At 44.9% G+C, this 17,043-nt stretch overlaps 1 protein-coding gene across 5 annotated transcripts in view; it reads right to left on the reverse strand.

The window, feature by feature from the left end:
- DNAJB6 (DnaJ heat shock protein family (Hsp40) member B6) overlaps positions 1–17,043 on the reverse strand; it is a 91,989-nt gene that overhangs the window by 29,863 nt on the left and 45,083 nt on the right. For 3 of the 5 annotated variants that reach the window (XM_052806729.1, XM_052806714.1, XM_052806738.1), the window contains exons 9-10: positions 7,147–7,173; positions 5,711–5,917 (exon numbers count right to left, since the gene is read on the reverse strand). In XM_052806729.1, the coding sequence (XP_052662689.1) occupies positions 5,711–5,917; positions 7,147–7,173 (234 nt within the window). The remainder of the gene's footprint in view (positions 1–5,710; positions 5,918–7,146; positions 7,174–17,043) is intronic. The other 2 variants (XM_052806722.1, XM_052806748.1) reach the window with 1 other exon arrangement.

The following is a 17,043-nucleotide window of genomic DNA, read 5'->3' on the forward strand; positions in this document are numbered from 1 at the left end:
CGGTCTCCTACCAGCCTCTGGAATGATAAGGGTGAAAAGTGGAAATCTTTCAAGTGTTATCACTGACACACAGAAACAGATTGGCCAAAGTAGGAGATAACGCACAAATACAGCGTATTTCTCAAGAGAAAACTGCCAGGTCTTTTCTGGTTTGAGCCTCCTGTGATAAATAATTTCACTCGCAACTGTTTCCTTTTCTGCCCCCACCAAAGAAGAAAGGATGGGTCAAACTTTGCCAGTCTGTTAGCTCCAGTGATGCTATGTTGGGTGATAACAGCCAAAAACCTGACCCAAACAAGTGAAGCAGCTCCTAGCAAAAATAAAAATCACACGCTAAATATGTAACCCTTTGGTGCTTATTTCACTCAAATACTTAAATCAGCACTAATTAAAAGCATATTTAGCTGCCTTGGTTACAAGACTAGGCCCAAAGTCACAAGAGAACAAAATCTGAATTAGAAAGCAGCGGTCCCATTACCATTTGATTAATTTGCAGTGAACCTGTGTCCTGGTGAGTTGCCAGCATCACGAAGTGGTCATAGAAACTTCCCGTAGTCAGTGCCTGGCTGAACTGGCTTCAGCCAAACAGTTCTGGCCTTGGAGATGGGCTTTTCAAATTTCTACCCTTAGAAGTAATTGTTAGCCATCTAAACTCTAGATATGCATTACATGAAGATAGAGAGTCTTAGGGAAGGGTGGAGGGAGATAGGTTGCTGAGAGCTTCCCCAAGCTTTGACATTTGGAAAACAGATTCACTCAAATGCAGATAGGTATCAGCCTAACTTGGTACGTTCTTGCTTTTGTCAGCTGCCAGGAGCAGAGATGGATGAAGCAAGAATCTACACCATTTGGAATTACACCTGGTTTACAACCTGGGTAATTCTTGTTTAAAACAAACAGCACCTGCTGACCTGTTCTTCCCATTTCATCCCTTCTCTTCTACTTCCAGAGCAACCATAAACAGCACAGAAGCTATTCCAGCTTTCAAAAAGCTGCTAAAGGCTGAAAGCAACTTCCAACAATGCTTAGTAGCAACTCCCTCAACCACTCAGCAGGACCAAAACAAATTGGGAAGCCTCTCTGCTGCGTCTCAGACTGACTTTCCTTCTGGCTTTCTACTTCTGTGCCATCCGCACCTCCCAAAGACACAGGTTTGTTCAGTCCCTGACTATGAAACTCATCGCATTCTTGGGCGGCAACTGCAAGGGAGGTAGGCACATTGAACTATCGATCCAAAGGGACAAGTGTCCTGGGGAAAACACTCCTACCCAACCCGTTTGTGGTATCCTTCTTCTTCCTGCCCTGCCTGACACCCGCCTGCTCTACCAGGATGCAGAGAGCAGCCACAGGTCTGCTCCACCTTCCTTCTGCCAGCACAGGAGAGCATAGGAGTCAGCAGAGAGAAACAAGGTGTTCAGTCAATAAAGGCCATGGCCTGATTTTTATAGAAGATCTCCTGCAAAGGTGAAGACTTGGGAGGAGCCTCCTTCCACCTTCAGGTTCTGAAGCTCTGAGGTTGGGTGTGGGAGGGATTCATGCTTTCTGCTTAAGTCCCGGAGAAAATGGTTTTCAAGATCTACTAACTTTTTGCTAAGATTGCGGCCATTCTTTTGCCCTTCTTAAAACCATGAAAGCAGTCACGGCTCCGACATGCACACAGAGTTTTAACAGGGCAGCAGGTCGCATGCACCTTGGGTTCAGTAGTGCGCTTTCTAATTTTCTGCTCTTAGAAATATCTCTCTAGTCAAAACAATAAATTGCCATTTCAAAGGTAGCTAGCTTACTTGGGAGTTGCAGCCACCATCTGTTATTTTACACTGACCACACTTGCATATGCCATTACAAAAATTCACCCTAGATCACAGCTTCAGTATAATTTCAGGCGTGTGACCCAATTTACAATTACAGCTTTACACTACACTTTCACATTCTCTCCTTTCAGCCCGAGCCACTGCCCAACGCACACCACAATTTGACCTACTAATTCTCTCATCGCATCCATGGCACCTGCCCATGCCACAGAGCATCGCGGAGAGAGAACCTGCCTTTACGTAAAGACCTGAGGTGACAAAACATCCCACCCTGTCTAGGTATGCCACTCCACTATTTAATTACCTGTACTGTTAAATCCAAGGGGCGAGTTCTCCAGTTTCACTGGCCAACCCAGTGATGTAATTCCAACTTTGATGTTTTAGGGCACTGAAAAGCTTTAGCAACTTACTGGGGCCTTCCTTCATGCTTGCTCACCGTACTATTTTCATTACCAATTCTGCCTAGAATTGCTACAAGAACATACCAAGCCAGATACAACCTGCTTGCCTGCTATTCATTAAGGTAATACTATTACTGAATAGAGTCCAAGGTTTTACTCCCACATGGCAAGCAAAAGCTTGCAAGGCTCTGCAGCCTTGGAAGCCCTTCCATGTGCAACCCAGCCACCTTCTATGGGAAGCAAAGAGGTAACGGGATGCTCTCGTACTAGCAGCCAAAAAACCATGCGTGAAGGCAGCTCTGGCTAAGCCAGGGAGCAACCAGCCCAATTCCAAATCCACCAGCCAATCTTCCCACTCTCTGTCTGCAGAAGAGTACGGCTCTTACCCCGTCCCACTCGCACGCAGTTACAGCCAGGGAATGTGGAGCAAAGGGAGAGTGAACTCCCTCCTACCTCCGCACCTCCAGCATTCCTCGCATATTAGATTTCCACAGAAAACAGCGGCTTCGCTTTCCTTTCTCTTTCCATTACATGCCCAAATACAAGTATGTGAGGGAATTATAAAATAATTAGTTTGGATAACCAAGCATATCGATTTTACTAGTTAGTAAAGTGTAATTCAGGAAACCGTATGTCAGTGAAAAGAACAGAGACTGCATTAAAGACGAAATAAAGTACAAATAAGCTCAACTTTCTAGCACAGGAATCCATTCCAGGAAAGGATCAAGATTAGTTAAGCTAGTTTGTTTAAAGTGGTTTCCTCTTCAGGGATGCCAGCAGATGAAAATGCAGCAAAAATGAATTATTAATGTTGTAAATTTTAGGTTAATGCAAGCTATTTCATTCAAAAGGAAAAGCAAACCTTGCAATATTATCTTCCAAATAATGATCTTTCATATCATGTATTTTTCAGTATTTTAACAATTAAATGTTTCAACCATTCTTGCTAGATAAAGGTCAAAACTCTCAAATCCAGAGAAGTAGGGTTTTTAGGGGTAGTTACCACTACCCCTACCGTTAATGGCTGCAACCCCTAGGTCTCTGCTTGCATTAAGACCGCTTTGACACAGCTTGGATACCACCAGTCAGCCATACATCATACAATCAGGGAGCACATTAATAAGAATTCAGATACTGTAAGTAAAAAATTACTTGTTTGGAGCTAGAGAACTGTTTGAGATATGCAATGACTTCAGAGCACAAGAGGTGAAGTTTTATTCTAAAAGGCTATTATGAAACCAGGAACAATATGAAACCCAGAGCAATTTCTACTAAAATGCAAAGTACCAATGTTAGATGGCGAGTCAAATTAAACTCTAATTTTTTTATTAAATACCCACTGTAATGACTGGAAATCCTGACTAAGGAGAGGATTCATCTCACCTCTGGATATCAATTGCCAGTCTAAACAAGTTGGCCAGCCTTTCTCCTTGGGTGCTAGAGAGAGAGATGGCCACTTCCAGAGGGACTCCCCACCACGTAGTCAAGATGAAACCTATCCCCTTTTTCCTTCATTTAAATTTGCTACAGACTTACAAATTAAAACTCAAACATTCCCACTCTTAGAGCTGGGAAAAGAAAACCATTTCACCGCAAGTGAATCATTAACGACTGAGGATTTGCTTGAGGTGCTCTAACTGGGACAACATCTAAAACTGCCGCGCAGCCTCGCTGCCAAGGGCCGCACGCCAGCGGTGGCAAAACCATCTGATTCGAGGTGGAACAGTGCCTGGTTGGAGGCCATTGAACTTAACTATTTTCCACTGAATCGAGCGGGCTTTGGACCAAGGCAGAAAAAGATGCTATTCTTTCCCAACGCTGGCCCGTGTAAGCACGGCAGCTGTTGCAGTGATCGAGGAGAAGCCAAGCGGGAGCAAGTAAGTGGTCTATATAATTACAGAGCTGCGCCGGTGAAGCCTGCTTGCTGGGCAAGGCGGTCAGCAGAGGTGAACACCCATGAACGGCATTACTGGTCAGGGCTCGTGCACAAACTTCCCAGGGAGGGATTAAGACACTCACGTAGGTTTTTATGACTGACTCAACCAGTCCTTCAGCAGCCCTGTCCATCAGAGGAACAGTAGGCAAAATATTTAAAGCAACAGTAAAATCTTAGTCTTACTGCAATCAAGTTTTTACCCTGAATCTTTTATGGCAACTGTCAATCTACTGGTAGAAGAGAGGATTTTGTGATTGCACAAATACTTCTGGAAATTCATTTTAATTTCAAACTTGTGCATCTCAGAGCATAAATAGATTCATGGCAAAAAGTCCTAAGCAATCTTAAAAATTGCTCCAAAAATTGCAAGGTGCACATCAAACTCAGATGCTCTTTGGAAACCATTACACAGTATTGTTATGATTGCAGAGAACCTCAAGTCTCCAAATGCAGAGCCAAGGTTTTGTTTTGCCAGCTACAGGAGACAAAACCTGTAACCCTTGCGTGAGAGATTTCAGGACAGCAGCCCAGAGGTTACATTCAGGCTTCTGTAGAGAAATTTTCTTTAAAAAAAAAAAAAAAAAGAAGATTAAAAGATTCAACTTAGCCATCCCTAAAGAGACAAAACTTCCAGCAACTGATCAGGAAGACATTTATCTAAATATTTCTATTTTTTCAAGCTGTCATCCCACATGTTATTGTTAGGTCTTCCATACAGAAGACAGTGTTAGACTTGAAGGCTCATAAACGCAGCAGAAGTTGATACAGCACCGAGAGTACATGAGCACATGTTTTGGGCTACAGTGCATGTTTTTCATGCTCTGTGTTTACTCTGAGGAGCCTCATATGCTCACACTTCCTAGCACTTCACCTAATTCAGCACTACTGAGAAGGGCCCTTGGTTTGGGCATCCAAGTATAAAGGCATCTTCATGTTTCAGAAGAACCTGTCCTGGCAGTCCTGGATGATCTTTGACCACAGGTTCAAATTAAATCAAGTAGTTATGAGGGCTTTGTTGTCCAGGATAGCCTCTGGACTATATTGCTGAAACATTACAGACAGGAAATATATCAAAGGACTAATTACTTCCAAAAATAACCAGGACAATCGCCACGCTTCCGCGTTCGCCTGAATGGTCTCAACCTTCTCTATTAGGATTTAGGTGCCTAAAATCGCAGCTTCCAGAAATAATACCAAGTTGCTGAACTTCTCCTTCGACAAGGAAGCCACGCACAATTTAAGTAAATGAATGTGCAAAGTATTGTGATTAGTTAATGTCTAAAAGGCCTTCACTTTTAAGAGCAAAGAGCATAGGCACTTCAGCAGCATAACAATATTTGCCCTGGATCCTTGAATATCCCAGAGCATTTGTGAACCTAGACTAAATTGAAGAGCAGAGCTAATGCAGGATGAAGGCACACAAGCTGCCGTTCATTATCTACTGGGGAGCTAACATTAAGTCAACACACAGCAACAAACTCTTGCTTGGCTTTTTGGTTTTGGCTTTTGACTAGCTGATGGATCCTTTTCTGGGCATTTCTCATCAACATGCTTGTGCACACCTGATAAATAAAAAGGGGTCTCCAAGCTGCTTGTAACCCGGCTTCTATCTTGTTCTTCCACCTCATCGCTATTATAATGATAGGCATATTTGGGGGAACTGGCAGGCTTGTGAGACTTGAGCAGGCGAGGGTTGGTCGGCTGGGAAGGCAGGGCGTGTTGTCCTCTCCGTCTGCACTCCTCGGCAAAGGCTTCTTCATCTGCCTCACCTGAAAAAGCAAAGAGTGCAAGAAAAGTGAGCTGCACCCAGAATGCTTAAGTTTAGCCTGAAAAAAAAAAAACCCAACTCAAAACTGGGCTGGAAATTGGGTGTCACAGAACTACTGCCTTGGCTGTGGTTAGCTCACAGATAGTCCTGCCTATCTGCTGATCGGGGAGTGTCTGGAGCAGAAAGCTCCTTCAATGGCCTCTCACCACACTGAAGCCACCCAAAAAAAGTCAGCTAGATATGACAACTCTGGGGCCACTGCTTCCTTTTTCCCAAAAGGCAGGGTGAGCGAGCTGAGCACATGGCCCTGGACGATGCTTCTGTCCTGTGCAGAGCCTGTCATCTCATCCCACCTCACCCGGACTGTCTGCCTAGGAAGGGTCGGCCCTGCTCAAGGGAAAACTATAGGGAAAGGAGGGAGAAACACCCACGCGGGCTACAGGGATGGTGGGAGAAAAACAAAGCTAAAGTGGGTTCAGAGGGTCGGGACATTGGACATCCACAGGTGGTAGGATGGTAAAGAAGTGTGAAGGATCACATGAAGATGGGAAATTGGGTTGAAGATGTAAAAGGTAAGCACAGTCCAGGGGGCAAGGCAGGCACGCACAGCAAAGGCGAATGAACGCAATGGAAATAAAAACCCAATGTTTGCAAAAATGAGTATGAAAGATGAGGTACTCCAGTCATACTCGTGCTGTTTTTTGCAGATGACACTTTCCTTTGCTGCAGAAACTGTAACAGTACCAATGCTGTAAAGTAGCGAAAGCTACCGTAACACAAAAAAAACCCCAGCAAAACCACACATCAAAAAGGAAACAGTAAGATAAATAAAAAAGCCAAAGACATTCAACAGAGAAAATAAGAAGAAAAAAAAAAAAAAAAGAGTGAGAAGAAAGGTGTGTACCACCTCTCAAAGGCTTTTTAAAGTTTCATTAATTCAATTACTTAAGTACTTTTAATAGATCTGATGAAATATGGCGTCATTTTATTTGCATCAAAAGTGGTGTGTCACATTCTGGAAGTTTTTCCTGGGATGTGCCCGGCATCAGCTGCTTAGGGAGGGGTGTGCACTCTCAGCTAATGCGTGTGCTCTTAGTTCATGGCTGGAAAATGCTTTGAAGATGGAAAAAGCACCACGTATGCAGTAAGGAACAAGAGCAGTAATACCCACTTTGTTGTGTGCACCAAACCACAGACAATTTCAAACAAAACAGGTTGCATTGTCTTTACCTTGTAATCGTACATAGGGAGATGCTTCTGAGGGCATGAGAAAAAGGAGGCAAGGTATGTTTAAAAAGTCATTTCACAGTGCAATGCAGCACCCGAGGCCTCACAGGAGGACTCCAAGACGTGCCTCACATCGCCCCGCCGTGCGTTTGAGCACCTGATGTGCATGAATATTATGCAGAGGACCCTCTTCCCTGGGTGATTAAATGCCCATTTCCCACCCCCCTCCCAACACTTGTGCTTTTTTACCCTGGAGTCTCCTGCACTTCCAAAGGCACAAGCAAACAAGACAAAAACACGAGTGATGATAACACCAAGGATTTCCGCATTTAGACGCTGCCTGTCTGCATCCCACCAATGTAAAACTCTGCGTGTGTGGTTCTCCTTGCAGTAGGAGAGGGCTGGCAGGATGGCTTTTTTCCCCTCTCATGGGACACAGAGCTTCAGCTACGAGAGGCGGTGGGCAAGGAAAAGCTCAGAAAACACCATATGCAGAACTGCCAGCATTTCCCATAAGAGGCCATGGGATTTTACACACTATACAAACAGCACTGAAGCATGTATCGATCTGATGATACCGGGTCTATGAAGATGAAGCCTATAAAATGCCAGGAGTTAAAAAAAAAAAAAAAAAGCATAGGAAACCCATGTACACCAGTTGCACATACAAAAACCAGTCAAGAGAGTTCACTTCCTAACAAATTATAGTGCACCACAAATAGATCTCTCCCCTCCCATGGAAACACAAACTGCATGGCTCTCTTTTTGATGTGCAAAGTCTTGCTTTGATGCATGTTTAAAATTTATATTGCTAAGCAGATGCAGGAATGAGAAATGTGCTGAGGCTGTTCTCGAAGCTGTGTGTGTGTGTGCGCATCGCAGAGACACCCCGATCAGACACACTAACACTTAACGCAGTTAAGTATTAAACCAGATGCTTTACACGCACCCCAACAACTAACTCCAAACTACACTAGAGATCAATCTCGACACCTTTACTCCAATTCTGCTGGTGTGAAAGGCACAGTTTAACCCTGGAAGAATTCAAAATAATCTTGCCCCTCCCTGGTGCCGTACCCGCAGCACCGTTGCGTGCTGGCCCTCTTGCACCCTGACGCGTCCTTGACCTGCCGTTTGCTGTGAACGCTCCTGCAGAGCTCCCTCGCTCTGGGAGCTGAGCTGTGCCACCAGCCCCACAACACTGAGCACCTAACAAAGTCGCAGAAAGATCTTCCAGCAAGCACTCGCTGCTTGAGTCCAACTTAAAATAAAACATAAAAATGCGAAAGACATTCCGTACTCCAGACTTTTCAATTAAATCAACTGCAATCTAGAGAAAAGGCAGGAGAGCTTGTCCTGCTTTATCAAATCCCATGAGAGCTGCTCTCCAGAGCAGGTTTTAGCCTTCAAGTCCTGACAGTACGAGCACAGACTCTGGAAAACAATGGTACCTGCCTGTACACACCTCCTGTGAGTTTTGGGACAAGTCCTTATAACTATGCCACTTTTCATCTACGAAAAGTCACGATATGCCTTCTCCAAGGCTTTGCCTGCGGTGATCTCCACCTGCAGCTCTTCTGCAAATGGCCCAGAGCAAGGACTGTCCCCTCCTCCAGCAGGGTTCACAGTTCAATTGCTCCATGAAAGATGATACACCAAGAAAAAAAACCCCCACAAACAGATAATTCCTGTAATGCATATTTCTCTTTCCTTCAAAAATGATCCAAAACTAACCCCCAAAGCTGGACCTTGCACCGCACCATCGCATCGGCTGAGGGTGCTGCACCAGCCCAGCAAACCAAGGAGAGCCCTGGCTGTGCTTGGTGCTGTGGACACCCTGCCTGCTCTGCCAGCACCCTGCCTGCTCTGCCAGCACCCTGCCTGCTCTGCCAGCACCCTGCCTGCTCTGCCAGCACCCTGCCTGCTCTGCCAGCACCCTGCCTGCTCTGCCAGCACCCTGCCTGCTCTGCCAGCACCCTGCCTGCTCTGCCAGCACCCTGCCTGCTCTGCCAGCACCAGTCTGAGATGCAGGACCGGGCTGCTCCTGCTTGAGTTTTAGCTGTGCAACGCAGCTACAGCTGAAGCACAAGGAAAGGGCACGTGGCTGAGGGTGGGAATCAGAATGAAACGCTTAGAGACCATCCACTGAGATAGAAATGGTGAAGGGGCTGTTTGCAAACTTGTTCAAACCCACCGCCTGGCCCCAAAGAGGTGGCAAGCTATGCTAAAACCTAGAGCACAACTCCTCAGTATTGGACTCGGGGAACCAACATCCCTTTGGAAGTTTGTCTTCAGCCTTTCCTCGTAAGCTCCCTAAACTGCTGACATCAAGGATTTGTAATTAGCATTTTTGCTAAGCTGAGCTAACCTGTGTTATACTGCAAGAAAATTCCCTCTTCAGCTGCCATCAGCATTACTCTTCTGTTTGGGGTGAAAGCATCAGCACACCAGAGGGGCTGCATCTGCATGCCACAAAACATAATACAGTGGCAACTGAAGTCAAATACTGTATTTACTTTGATTAGACTACAAAATTACCCAGTTTTCCTCCAGAGTAATTTGTGTTTCCTATCTCTGGGCTGCCAGCGCCTGTCCCCATCTGTCCTTCACTGTATGGCAGAGCCCTGGGGGGATGCAGAGCTGCTCCCCACCACTACACAGCAGCACATTTTGCAGCTAAATCATAGAAACATAGAATGGTTTGGGTTGGAAGGGACCTTTACAGGTCATCTAGTCCAACCCCCCCCTGCAATGAGCAGGGACACCTTCCACTAGATCAGGTTGCTCAGAGCCCCATCCGGCCTGACCATGAATGTTTCCAGGGACGAGGCATCTACCACCTCTCTGGGCAACCTGCTCCAGTGTTTCATGACCCTCATCATAAAAAGTTTATTCCTTATATCTAGTCTGAATCTACCTTCTTTTAGTTTAAAACCATTACCCCTTCTCCTATCACTATAGGACCTACTATGGAGACCTACTGTCTCCATCTTCCTTATATGTCCCCTTTAAGTACTGAAAAGATTAAATCCATCTCAATCACCCAACAGAGTCATTCAGTTTTCCATCTCTCCCTGAAATAAAGATAAGTTTTACTTCAACAAAAAGACCCCCCAAAATGGTCCAAAATTTTTCCCCTTTCTGAGGTGCAGGAAAGCAGGATGACACCACAGATTAGTTAAATGCTGTAAAATCACATCAGCTGTGATTCAAATATTGAATTATCTACGGCACTGCGCACGGTATGAGCCTCCAAATCTTTGATTACCTATCTTTAATACACCTTGCAAAGCAAAACTGAAGTGTCATTTGCATCAACTATTTTCTCTTATTCTACATATTTAAACATATTTGAAACATTCAAGCCAGACTCTGAATAAAGCTAGCTGTACCAATTGCAAATACGAGACTTGAAAAGAATTTACTCTGGGAAAGGTCAGCCACACAGGGCATCACCACCAAAAAGCATTTCAACAGTGCTGGAGCTTTGTCAGCGGTGATGTTTGTCCTGGAAAAGGTTTTAGGAACACTGGTTGTATGGAGGGGGGGTCCATAGCTGAGTTCAGAGCTGGAATATCCACTTGAGAAGCAACTTTCAGGGGTGCTCCGGCTTTAAACAGCCCTTGGCTCCCCCCATGGCTCCTTCTTGCCACCTCCCCTGCCTCCAAGCCAGCACACCCACACAAGAGCCTGGGCAGCCGCGCCGTGAACCCAAGCAGGGGACTGACCCAGGTTAAAAATAACACTCTTTTTGCAAGCTTATTTTTAACCCAGCTCAGTGCCAGGATCCAGCTCATGATGCAGCTGCCCCAGCTGGGGCAGGGAAGGGAGCAATTATTGGGGGCTGCTGGAAGCAGCATCCCAATTAGCATTAAGCAAAAGGTCTTATTCTACTAATGCAAATAATAATTAAAAACCTTGCAGTTATTTCACTTGCAAAACCAGTCTGGAGAAGTTACATTTCCAGGGGTTAATTCTGAAAATGAGGGATTCGGCATTACTACTAACATTTAGAAACAATAATTAAATCTTGGTTTTCTGGTGCACCAGGTTCTCCCAAATGAAAAGCAGCTTCTGGGGAAAAAGAAATCAAACACGAGCTGTAGCATCCTAAAAAGTTGCATTAGGACCAAAACCTGCATTCTGCTCCAAGCAAGAAGGGCTGAAAAATAATCTCTCATAGCAAAGTGCTGTTGTATGAAAGGGGAAAATATGGATCTTTTAACCTGTAATTAACCAGTAGAGGGCAATATTGCCTATAGTGAGGGGCAACGTTATCGGGAAAGTCACTGCCAACTTGTATTTATTCAGTAATACATCGATTTTATATGTCTAAGGCAAACGGCGAGTACAATTCTTGGACTAGGTGGGCACTTTGGGGGAGCTGCCAGCTACACCAAGGGCTCCATGGAAAATGGAGATAACACACAGGAATAAAACCACTAAGGCAGGGGATATTCCAGGTGAGGTGGGACAGGTTAAGTCATGGAGCCTTTCACAGAACAGCAGCCCTGCAGGGGCTAGGATTATTATTTTGCGTTACATTTAAGCATACGTCCTGGAATTGAAATGAAATCCTACCAGGAACCAGCAGTAATTAATGGCAAGGTAGTAATTAACAGAAACATGCCAAACAAACCAGGGTAAACATCCTGAGGATATTGAACCACTGATTTACATTTACCATGTCACTTCCCGCGCAAGAGGAAGCGGAGCCTTTGTGTTTCCCGCATGGCAGCCCTACTGCTTGCATGCTATTTTCTTACACACCTAACCAAGAAGAAAAAAAAAAAAAAAAATTATAATCGGGATTTTCCCCTGTATTAAGAAACAAAAAGTAGGCACACCGGTTTGCTTAGTCCAAAGGAAGACTTCCCTGAGGCCGCGAACACCACAGGGCCCTTCCTGTAACCGGCATCAGAAGATGCAACTGGTGAGGGATACCTGGCTTTATCTAATGACACAAGATGGCTCCAAGCTAAAGCTCCAGCGAGCTGGTTGTGCAAGGATGGCTTGCAGGAAACTTACTCCATTCAAATCTTTCTTGAATGATGGCCAGCAAAATGTCTTTTTAATACTTTAAGACTTTAAAGTTAAAGAGATGGTGTATTTTCTGAAGCTCAGAGCAGGACACCGTATTGCTGCTTCTAGAGAAGACTCAACTGGAAGTCTGATGTTAGTCTGAGCTGCTACCGATGCTGACTGACAACAAAACAAGTGGGCAAAATAAAAAAGTTTTGCTTGACTTTTTCCCCCTCCTATTACAAGGGCTTGGAATTTACCCTGCGCCTACAGAGGGCACTGGGGTTTCTGATGATTCAACTACATCCGCTGCTGCCAGGGAGAGCTGAGCTGTGACTGAAGGCGCAACCCAAAGAGAAAGAAGAAAAAAAAACAAAAAAAAAACCAAAACACATTTAAATACACCTATTTGAAGTCGATAGCACTACAATCTTTGTAATCTGTTGGTAAGATTTTTGTACTGATAAACTTCTCTGCTGTTACAGCAGCTCCGATATTAATATTTACCTTAGCAGAAGATACCAGGGTTCTTCTGAGACTCAAGTCCCACATTTGCGGGAAGTCTCACACTTTAGAGGAGCCCGTTGGAGCTGAGAACTTACTTAATGGAAATGACCTGTCTACAGGCCTGGATTACCATGGGCTGAAAAATTCCTAGAGATTAACTGGTTCTTTTGTTTCTTCTCTTAAAAGCTCCATATCTAATGTATTATAGCACAGAGAAAACATCAGGAGACCAAGTAACTCTACTAAAACATAGAAGAAAGTGGTGTAATTTGGGGGACTAAACTTGAGAGTTGTTTTCAGAAAGTTGCCAAATCATCATAGCTTCTTTTAATTTCTGTTGGGAGCGACAGATGCTCATTGTAAAATACCAAGCGCAGGGTATTTTCCAAAACTGCATGTGCACACACACACACCCTCCCCTCCTGAAACTGTAGGCAACACACTCAGCCAAGAAAATACTCCCTCACCATTACTAGAGGCTATGATGAGCAAGTTCTTCTGATGAATTGTTCTTAAACTTGTTTCTAAATGCCAGGAAACACTAATACTGCAACTCTTAACAGCAGGAGTTATAAAAACCACTTTCAGCCTGTGATCTCTCGGGTTTGTCAGACTCGACGGAAACTAAATTTGCATCAAGTCCTCTTTGGAAAATGTCGCTGTCTGACAGTGACGGCCTCTAAAAATCTCTCTCTTGCTATTTGATGTGACGCTTATGAGAAAAAAGCAGCCATTTTAAAATCTACTGATAAAAAAAATGCAAGTAGTCTTGAAAGCCGAAAGAGCCTGAAATCACTCAGAAACTATCTGGGGAATGCCGGAGCAGCTGCCCCATCTGCACCATCGCTTCTACAGGCAGAGCTTTTGTAAACCATAAAGGGAGTTTATGCCAACACTGAAGTTTATCAGCTGAAGCACAGGATGAAGGACGACATTTGGAGTCGTCTAACACAAATCAGTGGCTTTCACCAATTATTGGCAATCATTTTTCTTCCAGAGCGATTGCACATTCCTCAGTGCTAGTGAGAGCACGAGGACATTCAGGGTTTCCTCTGGTGCAGCAAACTGATGTCTGAGACATCCCTCCTGCAAAATGCGAGGAAATATTTAGTCGAAGTGGTGCCCGGCATGCTCAGCGGTTAGAAACTAAAGACGTCACTGGCTCTCAGTCCGCAGCCTCTGCAGAAACCTGCTGCCATGTCCCACCTCATCCTCTCCCCGTCTCACACCCTGCGCTGACTCCGACCGCACAGCTCGCCCATCGCCAACGCCACCGCGCTCAGACACACATTATGTCTCCCTGCTCCAACTCAAAACCTTGTATTAAGTTTATAACTTGGGGGATTTGGGCCGGGCTTTCCCAGGCCAGGACCAGCACTGCTTTTTCCTCTGCCGTGGGAGCCGGGCATTTCCTGCAAGGGGGGGGGAAAACTCCACAAGTGGCAGGAGACAGCAGGGAGTTGGTGGCAAAGTCCTGGGAAGTGATGGAAAAACAACAGGGGTGGGATTTGGGAAAAAGGACAGAGACTGACGGAGTGACTCTCGCAGTGCTATTTCTGTCCTGGGGGAGCCATGGCTGCAGCGCGTCCAGTATCCAGTAAAGGGCAGGGCTCAGTACTTTTTGCTCAACGCATATAGCAATCCTCTGCCCTTCTGGCTTCAAAAGCTGGCAATGGACTTGCTCTTTTTATTTTTGCCCTCGTATCCAGCTGCTCCGGTGCCAGCTCACACTGTTCCTACCCAGCCCGTACCCCTGCGGCGCAGGGCAGGGGCAGGGAAAGCCCCACGCCGGGTCTGCTCACCCTCCCCGCCCCGCAGCAGCTCCCTTTGAAAGCTCAGCCTTTTGATTTTCTTCTTTTATTTTTAGCCATCTGGATTTTACCTACCACCCCCGTACACGCCCAAGAACCCCATTATATCCTGTATTCAGCCCAGCATGTACCAACACGAATCCTGCATTCCCAGAACACCAAGCTACTCAAGACAACGATGTTTCGCCACCAAGATACCCCAATCCGCAACAAATAGGGAAAATCAAATGAATACGCACCATATGCTAACCGCAGTGGCGCTGCCAAGGGGTGCTTTGGAAGGAAGGGTCATCATGCTATTCCCCTGAGCGGCTAATGGGGATCGATGGCTAAAGCCACTCCTGTTTGACCATATCGGGTGGCACCAAGCTCTACTGCCTGACTATAGGTAGGGGAGTTGCTGAGAGAGCCTGGATTTACTTCCTCACTGTCAAAACTTACTCATTGAAAGATCTTTTAAAGCCCAATGAATGGCCCTACATTAAATTTGAGGCCAGAGAGAAGTGCAGGCTGAGCACTTCCAGGCTTTTGCAGTTATTTTGCTTCTATCGAAGCACGCCAGGGCATCCATATAGATTATGCCAACTGCTCTCATCTTAAAGATCTGGGATGTAGGAAATGCAAATAGCAAGAGGTAACACAAATCCCCATGTTTCCAGCAAGCAGAGAGATGACCCCATTTGCATGCTGCTGCTCAAAGTGAATTTTATTAATTTTAAAAGACTTTATCACACAGGGGTCTTTTATTCATTTCTGCATGAATTCTGAAAGGAAGCAAAGAATGAGGAATGAGCTTCACAGCTTGACATATATAAATATAAATTAGCAAGATTTCAAGCTCAGAGTTTGAACAAATGGACCCGACTTTTAAACAGCAATTGAGATTACTTAAAAGATGATGCTTTCTACACTTTTCAGGGTCATGTCACATCTCTACCATGGTTTCCTGCAAGTCACATTGTATGCCACTACGTCGCAGTGCTGCTTACCAGACCCCTTTAAAAAGTTGCACCAGGGGCTCCTGCTCTTGAGGCTTCTTCCCCCAACACACTCCCTACGCAACAGGTAGGTGAGATGGGGCTCAGATCACTGTAACTGCCTCCCTCTTACATGGCCTCTCTTCCTCCAGAATTGGTATCACCAACATCAAAATACTTGACTGGGTTCAATATTCAGAGCTTTTTTTCATCTCACCTATATTTCAACCTCAGGCAAAAATCCCTGCAGGTTTCACCTCTACCATGAGGAAGCCTCGCAGCTCGCGTTTCACTTTGAAATTCAATTTGAAGTGCAAACCAAAATCCTACTGAGGAAAAAAAAAAAGCACAATGCAACTTAATACTCACTACTAGAGGAAAACAAACAAATAAAAAATCCACAGCACAACTACATGCAGCCCGGCCAGGTCCTCCATTGCATACCCAGACATGAGGTGCCTTCCACCAGCGTCTCCTCTCTCCTTGTGCCCGAGCAGAGCCCCGCAGACCTTTGCACCTCTCGCACTTGTGCTCCAGAACCTCCCAGTGCCAGGCAAAACAGCCCCTTCGCTGCCCCAAAGACAAAACTTTGCTTCTTGCCTTCAACCCTCCTAGGAGTTACCACCACCAAGTCAAGCAAAATTGGCTTCTAATTAGAAAACTCCTCAGGTAGCAAGTAGAGGAAAAGTGCTCTTCCACTTTCGCAATGAACAGATCTTTGTAACTCTCAAAAACCAACAAGTTGAAGTATCAAGATGTTGTCTTACGTTTCCATTAGTGGCCCTCACTAAAAGGAACAGCCCAGAGCAGTTCTGAGGAAGCCCTAATTTGCAAATTACACAGTTTCGTTACATATTTTTCCATTGATTATCAGCTTTAAATGAGTCTTCAAAACCTTAACATACAGCAAATCCAGATTACCGTAAGAGAAAAAGATTACATATAAAGCAAAAAGCCATGCAGTTAAATTTAAAAAGAAAAGAATCTTATGAGTGACTGCACAAAAATGTGATGAATGACTTCCCCAGCTGTTTTGTCAACACTTCCATAGTAATTTGGCAAAAGCACAAAATCACCAAGTTAGTATTTTCATCAAATGGCTATTAGCGCTGTTGAAATCTCACAGACACAAGACAGTAAGAGAAAGCTCCACATTTTATACTGCATTGTCTGGGCTCAGTTTGTAAGCTCTCATCTTTTCAGGTTTATCATTTGAAAAATATTCTCCCTTCTACCCTGAGCCTTAAATACGACACTGAGGGTTTCACATATTAATTACAAAAAAAAAAAAAAAGAGATACCCACCCTCTCCAATTATACCCCCCCAACGCGTAATTCATTCTTCATCTGTCCCTGCATTACTAGGACTAGGGCAAGCAAATCCCAGCTCCCAGTGCCTGCACACATCCCTGATTTACAGAGCTCCAAAGACCATCATCTTTTAATTGACCCTGAAAATGACATGTGCTCATAGTAACAGCACATCTCTTCTGACAGCTCAATAGGTTTCAAAATGTTTTATGAACCTTCACCACAAAACACAATCCCATTTTTGACATCTTCCTGACAAGAGCACTAAGCCA

The sequence above is a fragment of the Harpia harpyja genome, chromosome 1 (assembly GCF_026419915.1).
Source record: "Harpia harpyja isolate bHarHar1 chromosome 1, bHarHar1 primary haplotype, whole genome shotgun sequence".
NCBI classification, from domain to species: Eukaryota; Metazoa; Chordata; class Aves; order Accipitriformes; family Accipitridae; genus Harpia; species Harpia harpyja.